Raw genomic sequence first — 23,844 nt, 5'->3', positions numbered from 1 at the left:
GATACCTCTCGAGTGTATGTCAGTATCCATCATGATAATGAAGTGACACTACTCGAGTGTGTGAGTATCCACCATGATAATGAAGTGACACTACTCGAGTGTATGTCAGTATCCACCATGATAATGAAGTGACACTACTCGAGTGTATGTCAGTATCCACCATGATAATGAAGTGACACTGCTCGAGTGTATGTCAGTATCCACCATGATAATGAAGTGACACTGCTCGAGTGTATGTCAGTATCCACCATGATAATGAAGTGACACTACTCGAGTGTATGTCAGTATCCACCATGATAATGAAGTGACACTACTCGAGTGTATGTCAGTATCCACCATGATAATGAAGTGACACTACTCGAGTGTATGTCAGTATCCATCATTATAATGAAGTGATACTACTCGAGTGTATGTCAGTATCCATCATTATAATGAAGTGATACTGCTCGAGTGTATGTCAGTATCCACCATGATAATGAAGTGACACTACTCGAGTGTATGTCAGTATCCACCATGATAATGAAGTGACACTACTCGAGTGTATGTCAGTATCCATCATGATAATGAAGTGACACTACTCGAGTGTATGTCAGTATCCACCATGATAATGAAGTGACACTGCTCGAGTGTATGTCAGTATCCACCATGATAATGAAGTGACACTACTCGAGTGTATGTCAGTATCCACCATGATAATGAAGTGATACTACTCGAGTGTATGTCAGTATCCACCATGATAATGAAGTGACACTACTCGAGTATATGTCAGTATCCATCATTATAATGAAGTGATACTGCTCGAGTGTATGTCAGTATCCACCATGATAATGAAGTGACACTACTCGAGTGTATGTCAGTATCCACCATGATAATGAAGTTACGATAGAACTTTTTACATTGATCATTTTACAACAGGATACAAACTTTGTAAACAAAATTTAGAAATAATAGCTTCAATTGTCCTATAATACATCTATGACTATGTACGTCCTTTTGATAGAGGGGTTGTTGAAGTCCTTCTGTCTACAGAACCTGATCATGATTAACAGATAAACAAATACATAAACATCAAACTTGATCTCATTGTACAACCAACTACATGTATAACCAATCCTGCAAATAATGATGTTAAAGGTTGTCGTCGCCCACATAATCAAATATCAGCAAATATCAAATTTAACACATAATTACATTTTGTCTCAAGGTGTCCATTACTTCTTTCATTGACTTTATTGGATAGTCTAGTGTCCAGCTTGACCAAGAAAATACTTTCCTATAAATAGCCCCATCCACAGGTTATATTTGAGCAAGCGATGCAATGATATCGAGAACAAGGCTACTACAGTATGTTAGATTGGTTTGGGTAAAAATTGTATGCCGTTCTGGGCAAGATTCCAGTATCCGGTCTGTGAGCTTTATTTTCATTTAAATAATGGCTTTATCAAATATCAAATGTTAAATTAGGATTTTATAGAAAGTTTTGTTTTCATTCATAAAGCCCTTATTGAGGTGAAAATACCATTAAGTTCATAGTTCAGGTATAAATAAGTAATATAGGACAGCTCTGAGCTTGGCCTACAACAAGTACTTCCACCCACCTGTACCAAGTACACTACATAGGGTATCAAGTAGGACGTAGACTGTCACCTGTACCAAGTACACTACATACGGTATCAAGTAGGATGTAGACTGTCACCTGTACCAAGTACACTACATAGGGTATCAAGTAGGACGTAGACTGTCACCTGTACCAAGTACACTACATAGGGTATCAAGTAGGATGTAGACTGTCACCTGTACCAAGTACACTACATAGGGTATCAAGTAGGATGTAGACTGTCACCTGTACCAGGTACGTACGGTATCAAGTAAGATGTAGACTGTCACCTGTACCAAGTAAGTACGGTATCAAGTAGGACGTAGACTGTCACCTGTACCAAGTACACTACATACGGTATCAAGTAGGATGTAGACTGTCACCTGTACCAAGTACACTACATAGAGTATCAAGTAGGATGTAGACTGGTCACCTGTACCAAGTACACTACATAGGGTATCAAGTAGGATGTAGACTGTCACCTGTACCAAGTACGTACGGTATCAAGTAGGATGTAGACTGTCACCTGTACCAAGTACGTACAGTATCAAGTAGGATGTAGACTGTCACCTGTACCAAGTATGTACGGTATCAAGTAGGACTGCATTATAGGACTGGGGAACCTCATAAGGGAGCTTCATTTGCATGTTATCTTGCCATCTCGACAATTTAGATCAGTCAGGAATTTCCATCTACATTTATGTAATTACGCTTTAATTGGAACCCAGTGTTAGGTGAAATTTAATTAGGGATATAAAACAATCTTTTATTTACATTTGTTTAATTTCATCAGAAAACAGACGTAATTAGTTTGGGATGACCACCTTTAAAGCCATAGATCTGTAATGTCTAAAACGAAATACATGTACCGCTGTCTATGGCTGGTTTTTTCATATTCATATATAGACCAGGTCGTAGTTCACAAAGATTAAGGGTTTGAGAGCCAATTTCTAAATGAATAGTAACATTGATCAGTGGTTCTTTCCCTCTAAAATCAAGTAACAGTACATATTATTACAGCATTTCCAGTCAAATATCTACCCAAGAGCAAGATATTCAGCATACAGGAATACCAGAAAGAAGGGATTGAATTAAAACAGTACCACATACAACTGTAATAAGCCACATTTTCTCCTGTACCCACCACACATATAAATTGTTTACAACATATTAGCTTACCTGTAACAGCAATAACAGTCTAGTACAAGGAGTTATCTCCCCTTGGTCTAAACTTCACGTACAAGTACACAAGTACATGGTATTCTAGTTTATTCCACATATTTTCTACGTGACCAAGGTAACGCCATGCAAAAATTATAACAAGGAAACAAAATAGCTATACTAACACCTATTAAACATGTAGGATTCTAGTAAATCATTTTTGAAACACATGCTTTCACAAATGTGGGATTTAGTTTTACAATGTGTATATATTTTTGTTTTGGGTTCCATTTAAAAATTTGACGACATTGTAAATTAAGTCCGAGGAATTGTACAGATATTACAACCCTATGTTACATTAAAATCATATCTATACTGTTAAATATGATAACACTGTTTGAGACTTCACTTTCACATAAAACCAAAGATGTTTACCATGCTAATGATTATATTGTGGAATTTTGTGCCAATTTTCAGCAGTCACATCAGCCAAGGAACATGGACACTGCTAATACCAGTGCCTTGAGATGTAATGAAATAAATATGTAAGAAACTTTGTTTTGAATTATACAATCTATGGTACGTATATAAAAACCTTTATGATAATAGATACACTAAGGAGTTAAGTGACAAACAATTCAAACAAACAGCATCCCTGTAATTCAGATATCTAAAACAGGAAACATTTTTGGCAGTTTACTTATACCTGGTATGTACATTCTACTTGTAATTTCATTCAAAATTAATGCTGATAATGAAACACTATAACATTTACATTGCCCAGATATACATGGCCATCTGTATGGTACAGTGAATAGCGAGTGGGTGGTCAGGTGACACAGGGGTAACACACTTGTCTTTCACCTAGGTGACCGGGGTGCGATTCCCTAATCGGATATAAAAAAGTATGGGGTCACCTGCCTGACCATGTGGGTTTTCTCTCGGTATTCCAATTTCCTCCCACAGTAAGGTCCCCTAGTGCACTTCCTAGTGCATTTGTGATTAAGTTGCCATAATTTGTTAAGCAACTATGGGTACTCCACTTTCCTCCTATATGTGCATCAATACATCGTGTGCACTTCTAATGGTGCTTACATGATATAGCTTGTGTCATAACAGGTTTAAAATCCATAAAGTTAACAAATGTATTATTTTAAACAAATGTATTATTTTATAATCTTACCAATCTAAATTTATAAACTTTCACATTTTGATTATAGAAGATGCATAAATCAATTTATCTAACTGAGGACCATACATTTATTTTGTGATGAAACTAGCACAGCATCTGAAGATTTCACAATTTCGCTATTTAAACCCATGTTTATTCCATATACAAATGTATAAATTGTAAATGTAACACTGTTTATAAAGGAATAGTATATACTTCATTAGCATATTTCCATAAATGACACTAGTGATTACTTCCTGGGTGTTTCAGGTGTTAATGGTAATTTTATTAGATAAGTATAAAGTATTTGGTTATTATAAAGTACATGTATTTTTAGTACTATTATAAAATTGTTAATGCTGAAAACTGCTTAAATCTATGATAATTTTCTTAATTCAAACTGAATAAGTTTTCATTAACATGTGCCATAATATATTCTAAATTATAAGCAAATCCAGAACAATTATGTGCACATAACTTGGTATCAGGTAATAAGATTTGACATTTTGTTTTCTTTTACTGAACCAACTGAATCTTCAAAATAGTATTTTCACTCTTTTTGTTCTTGAATAATTTGACAAATCAGTATATCTAATATGTGGGAGGAAATCAATTTAATAATCATGAAGATTTCAAAACTTGGTCAAACTATTTAGAACGATCAAAAGGTGAGCCTTGGTAAGAAAATAATTGCTGAACACAACAGCTGTCAATTACAATAACTAAGTAGACGAGATAATTTTTAAAGATATACCTTAAATCATAATGATCTACAGACTTAACATGATGCTGTACATTTCTGTCACATGGTTTAATTACCTTGCAGTCTGATAAGCGGAGCCATCTACATTTGTATAATTTACACAAGTAACACAATGACTGTACAAATGTTTTTTAAAAATTTAACTCCACATGAATAATATATTTTGAACACAATTATTAAAACTTTGCTATCAGTGAAAAATAAAGTTGCTTTTCTTATATTAAGATAATAAATTATTTGCAAAACATGATTATACAACAACCAAATTGCACCACCAAATTGCACCTAGTACTATTTTTTGCATCTAGTACTATTCTTACATCTAGTACTATGTTTTGCATCTAGTACTATTCTTACATCTAGTACTATTTTTTGCATCTAGTACTATTCTTACATCTAGTACTATTCTTACATCTAGTACTATTTTTGCATCTAGTACTATTCTTGCATCTAGTACTATTTTTGCATCTAGTACTATTCTTACATCTAGTACTATTTTTGCATCTAGTACTATTCTTGCATCTAGTACTATTTTTGCATCTAGTACTATTCTTGCATCTAGTACTATTTTCTAGTACTATTTTTTGCACCAATGTACAAGTTTGTATAATACATATAATTACAATAAAAACCTTTTACATCAAACCCTACCTGTTTCCCACAATGAAATCTTAAAGACAGGTATCAAGACAAAAGCAGGGCCAATTCTAAGTTTTAAATGCTATTCCATCACATAAAAGCATTTTGGTGGCCTCACTTTAAATGCTACTATTATAATATAACTCACTACTACTATATTAACAACGAAAATCAGAGCTATAACATTTCTGTAATGATAGAATCACTAAATACATACAGCACATCTCACCACAACTTTACAGAAAACATCTGACACAACTATGCCAGTTCTTCTTTGTCAAGTTCAGGTCGTCAAGATAATGGAAATATATACTGAGGACATCCTTAGCAAGATTTTATCATTTTGAAATGCTTGCTAAAAATAAGAATGCAAAAATAAATATATCCCTCCTCTGCTAACAAACTTTATCATACTATATTTATCCTTAAATAAACCCCCTCTCCTAGTGTAAATGTTAAGCATTTAAGTTATAAGGAGGGCTTACGTGTGAATTACTTTAAGCTTTCTATCTTAAAATTGAAAATTTTACCAAATGAAGAGAGGGGGCTTATTTCTGGAAAAATAAATTTAAAAGCATTAAAAACATTATTTTAAACGTAATTGCCCTAATCCTCCAGTATCTGTTGTTGTACTAATCCTCCAGTATCTGTTGTTGTACTAATCCCCAGTATCTGTTGTTGTACTAATCCCCAGTATCTGTTGTTGTACTAATCCCCAGTATCTGTTGTTGTACTAATCCCCAGTATCTGTTGTTGTACTAATCCCCAGTATCTGTTGTTGTACTAATCCTCCAGTATCTGTTGTTGTACTAATCCTCCAGTATCTGTTGTTGTACTAATCCCCAGTGTCTGTTGTTGTACTAATCCCAAGTATCTGTTGTTGTACTAATCCCCAGTATCTGTTGTTGTACTAATCCCCAGTATATGTTGTTGTACTAATCCCCAGTATCTGTTGTTGTACTTATCCCCAGTATCTGTTGTTGTACTAATCCCCAGTATCTGTTGTTGTACTAAACCCCAGTATCTGTTGTTGTACTAATCCCCAGTATCTGTTGTTGTACTAATCCCCAGTATCTGTTGTTGTAAGTTTGATGTGGTTGGTTAGGCTGACGGTATCTTGACGCTGTAGGAAGCCCGGTACACCACCATTCCTTGTGAGCTGACGGTGAGATGGACTTCCTCGTTAGCAGCAATAAAGAAGACGGACCCCTTAGACAAGTCCAAAGCACTGACCAATGAACAAGACGAAGCTTGGCCCTCCCCCTGAATGACGATACAGATGCTGGCACTGTCTATACTGTGTAGCACTCCACTGGTTGAGTCAGCTGGTACCTGTGACCGAGAACATAGGTACATATTGTATAGATATGGTGAATATTGAGCAGTGGTACAGAGGTTACACAAGCCTTTCACCTAGACAACCAGGGTTTGATATCCCGATTGGACGTAAAAAGGTATGGAGGTCATTACTCCTATAACATAAGAGGCCACTGGTCGGCTCTTTTTCTATTGGATATGATTTTGCCGACTGCGACATGGCGCCTGTCAAAAGTATCTCGCCGTGTAAAACCTCTAACATTGTTGGAGTAGGAGGTCATGTGCCAATCATGTAATTTTTTCTGGGTACTCTGGTTTCCTCCCACAGTAAACTTACACACTTCCATCCGGGCTAACACAAGAGGGATAAGTATGGATTATATAACTTGATACAGAATTATTGTAAATTAAGGTTTATAGTTTTACAGTCATGTAATATCTACCTCGACTTTGGTCACCATGAAATCTTCAATGTCTGGTTTATAGTAGGTCACATTTCCTCGCTGGATCGGTCTGAACTTAGTTTTGGCCACAGACAGACTATTATAGTCTAACATCTCACAAAGGAGGTTTACATCTCGGTGCTTCGGTGTCAAACCAGCCCTTATAGTGTTGTCAGAGCAGGCCATGCATTCTATACAGTCTGAAAAAAACATCAATCAAATATAACTCGGGGTTATACACTTTAACATACCTCGAAGTTGAAAATTAATAATAATCTCCAGATTATCCTCTCAATATAGCCAATACCCATGCTAGACAATGACGGTAGATGATCTAATCAGGGTTCATACAGACTTTGAGTCATCAAATTCAAAGACTTTTTCTGGACTTTCTGTCATTAAATTCCAGGACTATTCATGGGCACTGATCAACATTGGGTGAAATTTTGACAGTTACATAACAATATAAAGTCTGATAGTTATGTGTCCTGTCACATTAACAAGGTTGTAATCATACAATTGTAAACATTCTCACATTGGTTGTATATAACAATCCCAACAATGACTAGAACAATTAAACTCTGAAAATTTATTTTTGTGAAAACTTTAGAAAAGACATATGCCATTGAATTTAAGGACTTTTCAAAGCATTAATGCCAAATTCCAAGACTTTCAAGGCAAGACAATGAATTCCAAAACTTTTAAAGGCAAGTCTTGACATTCAAGGATATTTCTATATATATGTGAACCATGTTGAACAATAATAGTATTTGTTTTGGCCTGCTTAAGATTCCTTACAATATAAAGTTCTTGCTCAAGAGAGATAAATTGCCACAATATTATGGAAATATTGTACCTTTCATACCTTAGCCTAATTATAGACTACCTGACTAACCTACCTCCTGACAGGTATGCATGTGGCAAGCTAGCACGAAGAAACATTGCCTCTCCTGGATTCAAATTGACAACATTCAGGAAGTAGATGGCAAAGCACCCCACATCTCCTGGGAATTCTCTGTTTACTTTCAATAAAACATCCGCTTCATACTGACTGGTGTCCTTGCCCTCTTTTTCTGTCAAAGGTGAAAAATACCAAGGTACATATTAATTATTTCTGATTTACAATTTAACTGTTCCTTTGTCAGTTCCTTCCCTGCTCTCCCTAAATTTAACACTACCATTAGGTTCAGATGAATTAAGGCAGTTGTTGTTTGACTGAAATGTATAGTGAAATACATGTATCCAAAAATTGACTTGGAGTTGTTTGAATTCTTTTAATGAACTATTTTACTTATTGTAAAATTGATTGTATACCTTACAAAATACCTTAATTGACAATTATCATGACCACATTCAATGAGGTTAAAATGACCCAGGACCCAGTTTAATCTTTATTCCTTAACTTTAGAAAATTCATTAAATTAAAATTTCCCATTACAGATTTTAGGGAAAGTTCCTTTACTAAGATTCCCCCCCCCCCCCCCCCCCCCCCCCAAGAAATCCTACAATGCTTTCCTTTTGAAAAATTTAAGTTAAAGAACATTGATAAATCTGAGGCCTGGTATAAAAGCCAGAGGTCTTGAGTTTGATCCCTAGCGGTGAAATAATATTGAGGAACACTAAACAAGGTGACATACCCAGTTCTGTCACATGGTTGATGAGACTGCTAAGTTGGGCATGGATCACATCCTTTTTCTGGTTCATCAGTCCAGAGAAGCAGTCCTTCATCGCCTCTATATGGAGTTTTTGGTCCATACATTTACTGGCTGTAAGCAGCTTCACTGCGTACTGGCCACCAACAGCTGTACGGAACTCTTCAATGTCTGAAAACAAACATTCAACATTACATTCAAAGTCTAATAATTAATTTTTCTTTGTTTTCATGGTAAATACTCAAATGTGATTGGTCGAAAAATTCTTTTCATTCTTCTATGAAAGAAATTCCGAGAATGGCGCAAAAAATGTGACATCACAATACGACTATTGACGTTGCGTATTGATTTGAGAAAAAGAATCCCATTTAAAACCAGTAAAATTGTACATAAAACATGTTTTAAATTAGAAAATCATTTTCAAAAATTAATTATAAGCGTTGATGTCAATTTTTTTTTTTAGTTTCATCGGGGTATGAAACAAATTTTGTTTGCAAACTGTATGCGTAGCAGATTCTTACAGAAGTTTGCAAACAAAATTTGTTTCATACCCCGATGAAACTAAAAAAAAATGACATCAATGCTTAAAGAAAAATCAAATTAATAATTTTTAAACATAAAATGTGTATTCTTCAAGTTGTAACCTGGTAATGATTGTGGTATGATTAACTGGTAACATCTTAATGAAAATCTGATTTGAAAAAAATATAGAAATGTAAGGCCGGTTATAAAACTTGAGACTTATTCCACAAACAAACATCCTCATAGTTCTGTACTACACATGAGAACTGTATAGTCAACAGTTTTATGTCAAAGTTTACTCTTAGCCGAACACAAGTTAATAGGTCGATACTCTTATAAGCTAAAGATAGGTCATTCAGAGATGTATTGTGATAATGAGATTTTAAAAAAGTCATGAATCAATTGCAAATCATCCTGATACATGAACAACACCTGTACAGTACAACCAAATTGCAACTTGCAGAAACTATGACAAGAAAATGACACTATAGTTTGATATTCAAGAACATTTAGTGTATTTAGGCATCTCACATTTCAGATATCCAGCTACTTCTTTGATTGGCCTGAATCCACAGAGTCCCTTGAAAGGGGTCAAAGCTATGGCCATTTCTGGTTTGTGGTTAGGATCTTTGTAAAGCTCTGGTTTTTCTTTGTGTATCAATTCAGCTAGCACCTGAAAAAGAATGATATAATTTATTTTCTGTTTTGAAGTGTATTGTGAAACAAATTGCAAAAAATGCCTGTCCATAACTAATTTCAAAATCCTTTGAGATACTTCTAAACATTGACTTTAGAGTTGAGTTCTTATTGATTATTCTTAGTAAAAACTCAATAGAACTAGAACAAATAAATACATCTTTAAAGATTGATAATTTTACACAATTTGTCTCAGTTTGCTGGATGCAGCTAACAGAAATTTATAAAAGTTTGTGATATTTATTTAATTTTGTAAACTTTTTTGCAATATTTGCGAAATAAGTTATATAAATTTATATTAATCATGCTTGTTGGCCCAGATGGAAGTGTGTGAGGGGTCTTACTGTAAAAGGAAACAGGTGTACCCAGAGAAAACCTACCTGGTCGGGCAGGTGACCCTGTACCTTTTCATGCCCGACCAGGGAATCAAACTCCGGCCACCTAGGTGAAAGGCAAGAGTGTTACCACTGTGTCACCTGATCACCCTCTGACAGTGTTTATTTCATTTTACATTATAGAAACAGCATTTCATTACATTATGGAAACTGAATTTCAAATAAAAAACACATACAGCTTTAATACCCCCAGTATGTATATCTTCTGAAAAAAGTGTGCTACCTTGTTTGGATGAGCCTGAATGGACAGGGCTGTTTTGACAGAGAGGACTTTAAATAAGAAGGAAAGATTCTTATTTTTCTCCATTTCTGTTCCTATACTATCAGCATTCTTTTGGACCCAGGCTCCTAAATCAATGTCAGCATCTCCTGAGCTGGAAATGATCCTGGATGGTCCATTGGGATGTGTGCCCATCCACAACTATAGTAATGAAAAGTTATGGATAAATTAACTTTTTCGAAGGTTGTTACATGCATAAAACAAGATGTTTCGTATACATTTATATTTAGTTCAAACTACCAGTACACATGTATAAAGCCATTATACAGTAAAATTAAAGTATGTATATTAGTTCTAACTTGCACATGGGAATCTCTTGCTACCCAGTGCTAGGATGCTCTGTCTGTTTTCCTCCTGAAACATGGTAGATGAATTCCATCACTCACTTAAACTTATTGGACTTTTAGTTGAAGTTCTTATGAACTTTTAACCTTTTCATTAAACTAATTTGATAGTGAATGAAAACCTGAATAGTTATTAACTGATTAATTAAAACACCTCTGCATATGTTGAGTTCTCATCAACTTCAAAACTGGGGTCTGCACTCAGAGAGAGCTGGGCAACTTCACTGTCATGTCCTATTTTGCCCCACAGGTATTTTTGTACAGCACACTTCAGGGGGAATACTGTAACAGTTGAAAATGTATGATAAAAACATATGTATAACAAATATAGTATAGCAAATATGCACGGTAACGGTATTGTTATCACAGTGTTAACATTTAGATATATTAGCTGTAATAAACTAGTAATACCCCTCTTATGAATACCTCTTTACATTTAGATAGTGCTTCATTTTGTTAATAGTTATTTCTATTTACATTTTTTTAACATACAATATTGCATGTACAGTGTAGGTTGTGTAGTGTGTACATCAACTTCACACTTAAACCTCATCAATATATCTGAAAACTTCAGTTTTAATCTTATATACCTTAATAACACAAACCTACAATGATTAGAAATGTGTAGCAAACAGAAAAGAGGTCCAGAGGGCCTGTATCATTCTCAATCAATAACATGGAGCCATTGTTTGTTGTTTTTTTCATTTTGAACTCTACATGCCTGTCTGTACATGTTCCAAGGGGTGAAATACCTTTTCTTTAAATCATATGAGAATACGTCATAGCCAAATTGGTTAAAATACAATTAATGAGTTAAGAAAATTAAACACTGAACAGACAAATTCCCCTTTTTGTCATTGACCCTGCATAAGTGCATTCCTAAGTGCATTCCTATCTTGCAATTGTTTATATTTGTTAAAAGCAGATTTCTACACTGCTTCCACATACTTATGACTCAGAAAGCTATGAATGAGGTGCTAGGAAATATTTCAATGTTATGACAAAAGAATTAAATCACCTGAGATATAGCTAACAAAACAAGTGCAATCATTGATTGCGAAAGCTCACCGGCGGCAGCAATCACACTATGCATTCATTTTTTTTAATGGATGTATAAACATGTCATTTTGAAATTGTACGTTACATAATATCACTCCTAGACCTCTAATGGATGTATAAAACAAATAAGAAGGGTGTGGACTTACTAGCTTTCCAAAACTTACCCCAAAAATCTTTAAAGAGTGTTTTTGTGCCAAAAGCATTAAGTCCACTAAATGGTAGAATGCCAAAAGAAATCACATTTTTTTTCTGCATGATTTTGCCATAAACCTCTAATGAATGCATAAACCAAATTAGAAGGGTGTGAAAGCATACTTTTGGACTTACCCCCAGAATTTTAAAGTGAGTTTTGGTGTCAAAAAAGTTAAGTCCACAACATGGTAAAATGCGAAAAAATCACAATTTTTTTCTGCATGATTTTGCTATAACATCACTTCTAGACTTCTAATAAATGTATAAACCAAATTAGAAGGGTGTGAGGTGTACACTTTTGGACTTAGAAGCTTTCCAGAAACAGATCCCAAAAACTTTAAAGTGGGGTGGGATGCGGACGTAACCGGTGAGCTAAAAACAATCCTGGTAGCATGGTTGCTTTTTATTATGATCATAATGCACTGTACATGGTGGGGAACCTAACCATTTCCATGTGAAGACTCAGAGACTAGTTCCTAATGTTGGGGCAGACACCAAGGTAAATGCTATAATAATAATCTTATTTTCTCGATCCATTATGTTCATGATTATGCTTTCATAAGTTGGGAATTTCAATTGTTTCAATGTTATGAGTGACTGAGGGACATATCTCACAACAATATTAACACACTGGCCGATTTAGATACATTAACACATAGCCACTAATCCACTTTGGCTGCACTACTGTGCCTTGGGTAGCTTTCATCACAATGTTTCCATATATAAAGACTTAGAATTATTGCAATATTGGTCATCTGGTCAATATGATACAGACCAATTATTTGATTTATGATCTTACAAGGTCATATCATGGGTTCGACATGACTCCTTAGTCCGACAATTTTTATGGACAGTCTAGCAGGGTTCTGAGTGGGTATTTCAAATAGTTTGTTTGTGGTCCAATATAAAATCTAAGTGAGAAACTTTCACACCTAGACTGGAGACTGGAAGACAACCCCAAAATGTTTGACCCCCTTAACGTCAACTACGTGGAATGTTCCCTGTATAAGATCACATCTAGCTCATATTAACATTGTCAATAATATCAATATAATATAATAAATTTAATTTAGAATTCGTGAATGTCAATGTAACCTTTCGGTAGTTGCTCCATTCTGGCTGTCTGCTAAGTTTGGCGACAGGATGTCGTGATTATAAAAGATAAAACCAATTTTAATCCGGAAATATATTGTAATGTGCTATAATAGTTTGAAATCGATCAACGCTGTTGAAAAAAGTTTTAATATCTAATTCTAATGTTCTTTTGCAGCAGCGTTATTTAAGGTAGAAAAAAATTTACGTAAGATTTTTGAAAATGTTATTAAATCCGGAGAAAATGTCCGGGAAATTTAGATTTTAGATTAACTAGCATAAGTTTCGCATTAAACATTTAATTTTATATTTTTAATGGTAATGTGTATTTGTTGTATTATAACAACATTAGTATTTTTCATTATAAGACGTTATTATATACTATGAAATTCCTATCATTTTACAATATGAGAGCTACCTTTTAAAAAGACGTGCAATTTATTTTCGTATTTAGTTGGGGCGAAAAGTTTTCAGGTGCGTTGGCGTTTTGTTCCTGCCATCCTGGTGTTTACATTATTTCCATTCCACGACCACATGGTAACTACTCTTAGCAGTTTAATCATGATATTTACTTACAACTCTATTTTGCACCTGATTATTTAACATATTCTCATAGCCATACTGTAGGCGAATATCACGATGCAGTAGCTATACTAGCAGGTGAGGGACAGAAGATGGCGTCGTACATGCGTATCAGGTTCCCCGAGTTCTTGTTCCTGATAATCCATATATTGGATCGGGCTCATTTATGCCCAAGTCAGACCGGACGCAATTGACCCATATGTTTATGGATTCACTCAGTGATTTATTGATTTCATAACTTTACATCCTGCTGCATAAATCGTACGTCAAGTTAAAAAAAATAAATAATGATAATATTAGGCCTAATTACGGGTCCGCTAATTACCAGTTTGTGACCAGTGGCTAGCAGACTACCTGAACCAATGAATTCGAAGAGACATCATAACTGAAGGCCAAACATGTGGAGATACGTCTTGGGTGGATCTACAACGCCACTTATCCAGTTGTGCAACTATGTAGTTAAAGTCATAATATGCTCCCTTACTTCGGACAATTACTCCCAAAATTAAATCAATAGATCTGTCTCTGAAGAGCAGTTAAGCAATTAAAAGGACTTTAGGTATGCCTCGACGTACTGTTCTGACAGACCTATTTTTTGTACCATCAACTGGTTGGGAACTCTGAGAAAGTTCAGAAAGAAATTGTGTGAGACTTATATAAATTTGTATAAACAATTGAATACATTAAATATTCAGATTAGATTCTACATATAATTGATAATTTCATTTTTTCTGTATATTTTTTTTGCAGACTATCTCCCATAATGGCAATGAAAAATTACAATAATAACCAGCAAGGTAAGAGGAATTTTTGTATAATAAGTCATGAAGTCCTAGTGTCTATGATGACTGCTTTTGTTCACTATTACAGTAGGGCTCTTTTGAAACATGAAGTACTCTGTTATAATGACAAATAACCATATCTGTTTACAAAATTATATGTATTGTGTGCATCATAAATGTAATAATTTTTATTTGTGAATGGAACCCTTGACTCAGGGCCCCAACTCTTGTGGCCTGTATGTGTCTGCATATTGAAATGTGTCATTGTTTTCCTCAGCAATGATTGGTCCTCAAATGCCTTCTAATCGAATGGATCCAAACACCAACAATGCACCACTAAGCTTCAATATGAACAAAGGGAGGCCACCCATGGGTATCATGATGGATGGCAATCGTAATGGTTTGTGTTTTATTTACTTTATCAGATAAATGAATATTTGCATTTTTCATTTGTCTATCCAAATATTACTTTTTCTTAGAGATTGTTAATGCAAAGAAAATGAAATAGAAATAGTCTTGTGTTTACAGATCTCCTCGTAAATCAATCTACTATTTCATTTATATTGTTAAAATTGTGATTTATAGATCCTTCTGGTGCAAGTCCCTCAGGAGGAATGATGGGGGGTTCTGACGGTGGTAATAACAACAACAACATGATGATGGGAAGCCAGGGCTACTACGGCCCCATGGGTAACATGATGCAGAACCCCATGATGGGTCCAGATCCCAATATGATGATGATGTTTAACCAGGTATGTAGTGTTGACAGCATCATTAGGTTCATGTAATATGGGCATAGGAAACCGAATTTGAGAAACCAAATGTTAGTTAAAAAAATCTAATTCAAATGTTTTTTTTTCTTCTGGTCAGTATTTTTTTAACATCATCTTGTATTTAATGAAGAGTAATTCTGTCAATCCTAACTACTGGTAATATGGTAAAAGCACAAAAAGTTTCCTTGTCCATTTATATTTGGGACCAACTTTTGGCCTTTTCCTCTTCAAGAATGTATATTAAAGTAATATTTTCTCAAAATGTGAAGCTTCCTCCTTCTGTATATTTACCAACTTAGTGACTGTGTAGTTTCATGGCTTTAGCCTTTGAATTTGTTTTATAATGTCTATTTCACATTTTCTTGGTATGTTTTTTTATTACAGTACGGAGGCTGGGGTCCTATGGGACCTGGTGGTCCAGGAATGGGGCCGGGTGGTCCTATGATGGGTGGCCCAGGGTCAGAGTTCATGCCGAAGGAGATCATGACTCTCAAGTCGAGTGTTCTCTATCCCCCTCCTCAGAGTAGGTTAAACTTTGTTCTTTGATTATAAAAATGTTCGAAAGCAATATTTTCATGATGATAAGTTAAATTCAAAAGCATGAATCGGCCAAACAGAAAATTGTAATATTAGGAAAACATTTCAAAGGCAATAGAATCAGCAGGATGTATTGGACCTGTATCGTATCATTGTAGATAATATAGGTAATTATTGACTTGCACCTATGTGTTGTCTGTGTGAGCAAAAGACAACACATCTTTTGGTTTCAATATACAGTGGAACTTCGTTAACTCGAAGTCGACGGGACCACGAAAAAACTTCGAGTTATCCGAGTGTTCGAATTAAGCGAGTTATCGTTTTTGGTGAAAAGTTTGGTCAATATTTGTCAACATTATATAATCATTATAACTTCGCTCTGTCGCTCATCAGTTTAGTGTGAAGACTGGTCAATACATGTAAATATATATGTAATGTTTCGTTATGTCACTTGTAATTTGGTGTAGTTTTGCCGATATACAGTCACGATAAAGTTTCTTTCACTTGGTCACTTCAATAACGATCTGATGTGAAAGTCATGTTTGCAAAAGGTAAACGATAAAACGGAATTCGACAAAATAACAAGTTATTAATGTCAAAACAAATAACCGTTTAAGTTTAACACAGATTGCATACAAAACGTAACAGAACCATTACCTTTTATTGGACATATATAAAATACTGTTTGATCGGCCTACTTACTTTTTATTGATAACCACGCCATTTCCATGTGTATTAGCACCGGAAGTTGGGCTGCGCATGTGCGTATAAAATGTTACTGTAACTGAGTTGGCGTTTTACCCGATTTAATAGACAGCACTGACCGTTACAGTTGTACTCTGAACACCTCGGCAGTAATAACGCTATTGTTTCAGCAGTTTAAAGATTTAATAGGCGCCGGTGACCGTGTCATTTCTACACCTGTAAAAACATCAGCCGGGTAGATCTACCGGTGTGTCAGAGATTAGATCCGCTTGAGCGAACGGGTAGATGAGTTGTTGACTATCGTGTGTACTGATATCGGCGACCGCCTTGGGAAATTACCTGATGTAAGTAAAGCAGTACTTTTTATCACCAAGACTTGTTGTTATAAGATTCAACCGACAATTTCTTTTATGAATTTATGAAACACTTATAATAGCATGTAGGTTAGTAGTGCCGATATGTTCAGTAGATCTATTACAAACGGAATTTAGCTCTTAAAAAATGTCGGCGTTTGTCACCGATCGACGAAAATTATACTTCGAGTTATTCGAACATTTCAAGTAGGATTTTTATTGTTGGGACCAAATTTTTACTTCGTATTATCCGAGTTTTTCGAGTTATCCGAATTCGAATTATCCGAGTTTATTTTACTAAGATAAAGAGAGAATTCGGCCGGGACCGGCGAGGTACTTCGAGTTAAGCGGGGTATTCGAGTTATCCGAGTTCGAGTTAACGAAGTTCCACTGTATGTAAACCTATCTTTGGTTTCTGACATTCAAAACACATGTTCCCAGTGTTGTTCACAAACAGACATTAAAAAAAAAAATTGGCCAATATTGATCAGAATCAATGTGTATAAATCATGCACATATTTTCATTTCAAAATATATTATTCAATTAAACATTTGAATTAATTTACATACAATATTTATTATTTCATAATAGAGATAGAATGAAAATGGATTGGACAACAGGCTAAGCCTGTACAGGTCCTTTCCGTACTTCCTCTATTATAAAAATCATGCACATATATGTATAATGATCTTGATTTATGTTGAATTCTCCCTCTGGTAGAAAGACTGGAAGGAAGAAAATTTCTCATTTTCAAACATTTAAAAATATTGGATTTGTTGTATTATCAAAGAAGTGCCGACAGTCATGTACACACAACAGAGGGTGTCCAATGTTTGACTTGGTTCTATTATATAGAGAAATCAATATAAATTTGACCTTAATTTTACAGATGCTCCTCCTCAGACAACCAGAGAACGACCAATGGGGTGTAGAACTATATTTGTTGGAGGTTTACCTGAGAATGTTACAGAAGAAATGATTGCAGAGATATTTGAAAACTTTGGGAATATTGTCAGTATTCGCAAAGGCAAAAAGAACTTTGCTCATATCCGATACGAGATGGAGGACAGTGTGGAGAGGTCTATGTTTGTGTCAGGTATGGTATACCTTTATCTCTCCTCTACATCAGTACAGAAAAAACATGTCATTTCCAGCTTAACCCACACCTGTGACCAAACCTCATCTTATAGTTGATGTTAAGGTGTTTGTAAAGACTTATAATTCAGTTAAAATTCCCTAACTTATTATAATATATATAGCTACAGAAGAGAAAGTCAACATAAAAAAACAATGAGGCGATTTTTAAGACCTGATTTGCTTCACTGTTAATCTTCTGAACCAGAAACGATGAACTCTAGAATTACAAGTGACATTATATATTTTACCTATTAACAATCACATAGTCAGCTATTTGTGTCGTCGTTCGGTTTACCATCGTCCATCATTAAACAGATTTATTAGCTCTGTTTCTGAAAAAGAAGCTGAGGAAACTTTTTGAATTTCCACATGTACGAACCTCATGGTGCCCAGTTATACATATTAGATTTTGGGCACCAATCAAGATCCCTCTAGGATCTCTTGTTGTACAGTAAAAAAATGACATGATTCAATTGTCTTTAGAAAATTGGAGAAGAAATATGTATACAGTTTTGCATGGTCTGATTTTCCAATACAGTGGTGTTGCTATTCATTTCATAATTGTTCCCTATACAGGATACAGAATGAAGATAGAAGATAAGGATGATAAACCAAACACAGGCCGTCTCCATGTCGACTACGCTCAGGCCAGGGATGACCAGTATGAGTTCGAGTGTAAACAGCGTGCAGTGATACGTGAGATGCGACACTACCAGAGGATCGAGGAGGATAGACTGCGACCTCCCAGTCCACCCCCAGTAATACACTACAGTGACCACGAATCCCTTACACTGCTGGAGAAACTGAAATGTGAGTCTGAATATCTAACATAATTGTCAGTCTTGTCAATACTTCATAGTTCTTCCTTTAAAGGACTTAAGTTGTTGTAAGAAGTCAAAACCTTGAACTAATAAGGTTTGTTAAAAAAAAAAATTAAATATCAACACATTATAAAATTACTGGTATAAATTGAGGACTAATATTGCAATAATTTTGACCATAAATACATTAACCTTTTTGAAAATTTCTTGTTTCAATATCAAATTCATGAAGTTTAAATCTGGTTAGAATAATCAGTGGTATATGTAACAGCTTCTTTTATTTTCAAATCTTTTATTAAAACATCAAATATGTAAAAGCTACATAAAGAGGTCTAATGACACCGGATAAAGAGTTCTCATGACACCGGTGCTAGAGTAGACATTGTCTAGACTTCTGATATCTAGGTCAAGCCAGTTGTAAAGTTTGATTTTGTAATTATAGCTGATGCAGAGTACCAGATGGCAAACAATGTTGTAATCACATGGCTGGAGCGTGGAGATCTGACCAAGCGGAACGTAGCCAACTTCTACAGTCTGATTCAGTGCACTAACTCACAGGTCCGCAAACTTCTCGGCGAGAAAAATGAGGCTGAACAAGATGTACAACGAGCCAAGCAGAAGTTCCAGACAGCATTTGAAGGCATCATTCAGCAATGTAAGTATCCTGAGTCGTTGGAGCTCCTCACTGGAGTTGCTGGAGTGGTTGGTCAGTAACAGGTGCTTGTTTATCAACAGATGGAATGGCAAGCTCAGTTATACATACTTTTGTTAAACAGTTTGTGACATACTATCTTTGACTTACGACATATCTAGTGAACTGTGTTTGGTTTGGTAAACGTTTCTTAAAATTTCATTATGAAGACAAATAAAATAAACAAACTAATCTTAAGATCTATTTTAGACTTGAAAGATATTTAAAATCAGAAATAGAATATTCAGGAACTTTCTTCACAAAACTGGTAATTGATTTCATGGTTATATAGTTATATTTTGTGTCAAGAATTTTTTTTATAGAAGCTTGGTATTAAATTTGGTGTCAGTATTAATCCTTCCAAAGCTTGTACAATACTCAATGACTTAACTTTCTCATGTGACTTGTCATTCCATGTGACTTATCTTTCCCATGTGACTTATCATTCCCATGTGACTTGTCATTCCCATGTGACTCATTCCCATGTGACTTGTCATTCCCATATGACTCATTCCCATGTGACTTGTCATTCCCATGTGACTTGTCATTCCCATATGACTCATTCCCATGTGACTTGTCATTCCCATATGACTTATTTTTCCAATGTGACTTATCATTCCCATGTGACTCTGTAGGTCAGAGAACCTATTGCCATCTGTTGGTAAGCATCACCTGTGCTAAATTAACTTTGTGTGAGGCCTTGGAAGATACTTCTTTTACATTCATTCACTGTGCACTGATGTCAATTGGCAAGTAAGGAATCGTTTCACTGAATACTATTGCCAGCGGTTTTGCTACAAAGTTAATTTTGTGACATATTTAATATTACTGAAACAGGTACTGGCAAAACTTAGGTTTCAGTAAAGATGCTATTCATGAATGCTGAAGTTTGGTTTTCTGTATAAAATGTATATACCTATTTAGAGAAATATTCCAAATCTAATCAAAAGAAATTTATGAAAGGCTGACAATAAAGGTCAGTAAATTTTGGTCATCTTCACATTTATTTGGGATAAAAATTGTAAGAGCTTGAGAATTTTTTTATTTACATGGATTAACTGGCAATAGTTGTACTGCATCGATGGTAAGGAAGTAACGCAAGCTTGGACAGATATCAAATATTGGTTTGACTTGCCTGGTCAAACCCGTACAAGTTAGACAATTCAGCAAATGTTCTCTTAAAGGTAGTACATGCTAACACAACCATTGAATCAACAAATATTTGTCTCATTAAAATTTTCTAATGGAAAGACCAATACAGATAATAATATGATGCAGAAATGCTTGCAACTTCATTTCCAAAACCTAAAAAGCCAAAATATGTTTTATCTTAAATTGAAAAAATACATTTGGCAAGTGAATAAGTAATTTGAATTGAAGTAAGAGAAGTGATTTTTAATGAAATAATTACTGTTAAAGTGTAGATAACGAGAAAAACACTTTCTGATCCAATGAAATGGTAACACCAGATCAAACAACTATATTTTGGCTTGTGGTTGTGACATTTTGGTATCTGAAGTAACGACAGGACACGGCCAGTAAACGGAGAATCATTCCCCTTAGTAAGGTAAGGACATAGTGCCATGGAGTTGCAAGCATTTTGGTAAGTATTATGAAGAATTAGTTTTCCTGTACTCACAAGGTCAAAGACAGTATTGGAAATAAGGTTGACTTTTACCGGAAAAAAAAATTGAATTTAGTATTGGTGTACATGTATTGACCTTGGTAAGTACTCTCTGGTCATAATATTTATTATGATGTACTGTGCTCCAAATCATATTAAATCTGATAAGTCTTCCTCTAATGTTATTAAGGTAGTTGAGGAGGCTTTAGCCAAATCCATATTTTGTCTTGTGAACCTATATATGGTAAGTATACCTTATAGTGGCTCCTTAGTACAGGAAATCTTATTGGAATTAATATGGAACTGTAGAGGTTTGCAGTTACTTGTAATTCTTCTGAAACATTCATGTTCAAAAATCATATCAATAATCAGTTCAGATTGTGCTGTTTTGAATCTGAGAATCATTTCAGAGTTATGAACACATTGATAAAAGATAATTGTGTTTTGGAGTGGAGTGTAGAACCTTTACAGTGTTTGGAGACGTACAACAACCTATAATACATTGAGACTGTTCCTGTCCATGGTAAAAGTATACACTGAATTCTACTTGTGATATAGCCATGCTCGGTATAATAAGCCCATCTCGTTAAAAATGGAAGTCAAATTGAGAAGTAAACTGTCTGCTTTCAGTTACATCATACATAAAATGATTTTTTTTCTGGCCTTGTTAGGGGTAACTGACCCTGGTCTACATCACAGGTAGAAAACTGTTAACTAAGGAAGTCAATGGATCAAAACTCAACTACAACATCAGCATGAAATAATAAATTATTCAAATCACTGAGCCTAAAAATGGCAAAAAAAAAAATGTTTCATTTAATATCAGAATTGTAAAAAAGGAAATTGGCGTATTGATTCATCTGAAGTGAAGTTTTCACAAAAAAGTGAGATCATGCTGTAAGTACTTGAGTACTTAACTGTCAAACAATTGCTTGATATTAGTTGTATTCATGGCAACTTTTTCAATATTTGATAGGATAATAAAAGAAAGATTGTTGAAACTCTGTCTGACTGTGTCAATTAGGAATACAACATTAAGACATACGTGTTTACCTTAACTCTTTTATACAAAAAAAAAAAATGTTTGAATTCACAAAATAAAAATGATTTGAGAAATGTTGCCATAGTGAATGCTGAATATCACGCAGTTGTAGGAGATCTAGACGTGTAAACACAACTGATGTGAAATGTGAAACACAGACTGGTATTGTATGATGAGGCACAAGTCAGCCCCAGATCACAGACCCTAAGTCTAATTTATTGCATTTCTCTGTTCCTGTTCCCTTGAAGTCGATCAGATTGAGCGGGTGTTTTCTTCCGCTCTCAAACAGAGGAATTGGGATCATTTTTCTAAGGCTCAGCGCAAGAACATTGAGCTTTGGCACAAACAACTACAGGTAGGTCTTCTTTGATAAAGGTAGGTGTCAATGGGTGGTATACAATATAGCTTCTGTGTGAATTTATCAGTGTATCATTGAATCACATCTATACAGACCTAACTAGAGAGACAAGAAAACATAGAGGTTCTTCATAGGCAGGTTACTGTGTGAAACCTTTAGATTCTGTAAATTTTAGGTATAGCTAGGTGGTCTGAATAGGCAGGTGATTTCTATATAACCTCTATATAACCTCTGATTAGACAGAGTACTTGAACTTTCAAATATTGATTTGAAAAAAAATAAGGATGTCCTGACGTAGGCTCGAGAAAAAAACTAAAACAGGTTATAGTTTATATCCTACTAAAACAGGTTATAGTTTATATCCTACTAAAACAGGTTATAGTTTATATCCTACTAAAACAGGTTATAGTTTATATCCTACTGAAACAGGTTATAGTTTATATCCTACTGAAACAGGTTATAGTTTATATCCTTTATATCCATAGGAATGTGGTAGTTTGTAGTCCTTAATGAAATAGGAACTCTAGATAGGTACAGTAGAGTATGTATTACTGTTGTAGAGGGTGTAGTGATAATCTAATGAAATAGGAACTCTAGATAGGTATGTATAGAGTATGTATTACTGTTGTAGAGAGTGTAGTGATAATATAATGAAATAAGAACTCTAGATAGGTACAGTAGAGTATGTATTACTGTTGTAGAGAGTGTAGTGATAATGTAATGAAATAGGAACTCTAGATAGGTACATATAGAGTATGTATTACTGTTGTAGAGAGTGTAGTGATAATCTAATGAAATAGGAACTCTAGATAGGTACGTATATATACAGTAGAGTATGTATTACTGTTGTAGAGAGTGTAGTGATAATATAATGAAATAGGAACTCTAGATAGGTAGGTATAGAGTATGTATTACTGTTGTAGAGAGTGTTGTGATAACTAAACATCAGTGTTAGTAATACAGGAAAACAAAGAAGTTGAAGTAACTCAAAATACTTTACTGCTAAATGCTAACAATGTAGTTAGGTACTAAAGCTAGATGATATATAGTGCTAGGTAGTATTATATAATTAGTATTGTCACTTAATATCAGTGTGAGATCAGTTAGCCCCTTAA

At 34.7% G+C, this 23,844-nt stretch overlaps 2 protein-coding genes across 2 annotated transcripts in view; one reads left to right on the top strand and one right to left on the bottom strand.

The window, feature by feature from the left end:
- Positions 1 to 6,059: 6,059 nt before the first annotated feature.
- Positions 6,060 to 13,381, bottom strand: LOC117342743 (mannose-6-phosphate isomerase-like). The gene is made up of 8 exons (XM_033904977.1): positions 13,327 to 13,381; positions 11,135 to 11,262; positions 10,580 to 10,777; positions 9,797 to 9,938; positions 8,729 to 8,914; positions 7,991 to 8,164; positions 7,092 to 7,291; positions 6,060 to 6,663 (listed from the first exon to the last, which is right to left on the bottom strand). The coding sequence occupies exons 1-8, from the start codon at positions 13,343 to 13,345 to the stop codon at positions 6,433 to 6,435; spliced, it is 1,278 nt and encodes a 425-aa protein (XP_033760868.1). The 5' UTR covers positions 13,346 to 13,381; the 3' UTR covers positions 6,060 to 6,432.
- A 390-nt stretch (positions 13,382 to 13,771) lies between these two features.
- LOC117342742 (ecto-NOX disulfide-thiol exchanger 2-like) overlaps positions 13,772 to 23,844 on the top strand; it is a 28,130-nt gene continuing 18,057 nt past the window's right edge. The window contains exons 1-9 of the mRNA XM_033904976.1: positions 13,772 to 13,860; positions 14,656 to 14,702; positions 14,965 to 15,087; positions 15,273 to 15,439; positions 15,845 to 15,983; positions 17,946 to 18,152; positions 18,770 to 19,003; positions 19,457 to 19,669; positions 22,620 to 22,726. Of these exons, the coding sequence (XP_033760867.1) occupies positions 14,669 to 14,702; positions 14,965 to 15,087; positions 15,273 to 15,439; positions 15,845 to 15,983; positions 17,946 to 18,152; positions 18,770 to 19,003; positions 19,457 to 19,669; positions 22,620 to 22,726 (1,224 nt within the window). The 5' untranslated portion in view covers positions 13,772 to 13,860; positions 14,656 to 14,668. The remainder of the gene's footprint in view (positions 13,861 to 14,655; positions 14,703 to 14,964; positions 15,088 to 15,272; positions 15,440 to 15,844; positions 15,984 to 17,945; positions 18,153 to 18,769; positions 19,004 to 19,456; positions 19,670 to 22,619; positions 22,727 to 23,844) is intronic.

The sequence above is a fragment of the Pecten maximus genome, chromosome 14 (assembly GCF_902652985.1).
Source record: "Pecten maximus chromosome 14, xPecMax1.1, whole genome shotgun sequence".
In the NCBI taxonomy this organism is placed as follows: Eukaryota; Metazoa; Mollusca; class Bivalvia; order Pectinida; family Pectinidae; genus Pecten; species Pecten maximus.
Note: the sequence above shows the minus strand (reverse complement) of the source record. Positions and strands in the feature narration are given on the sequence as shown.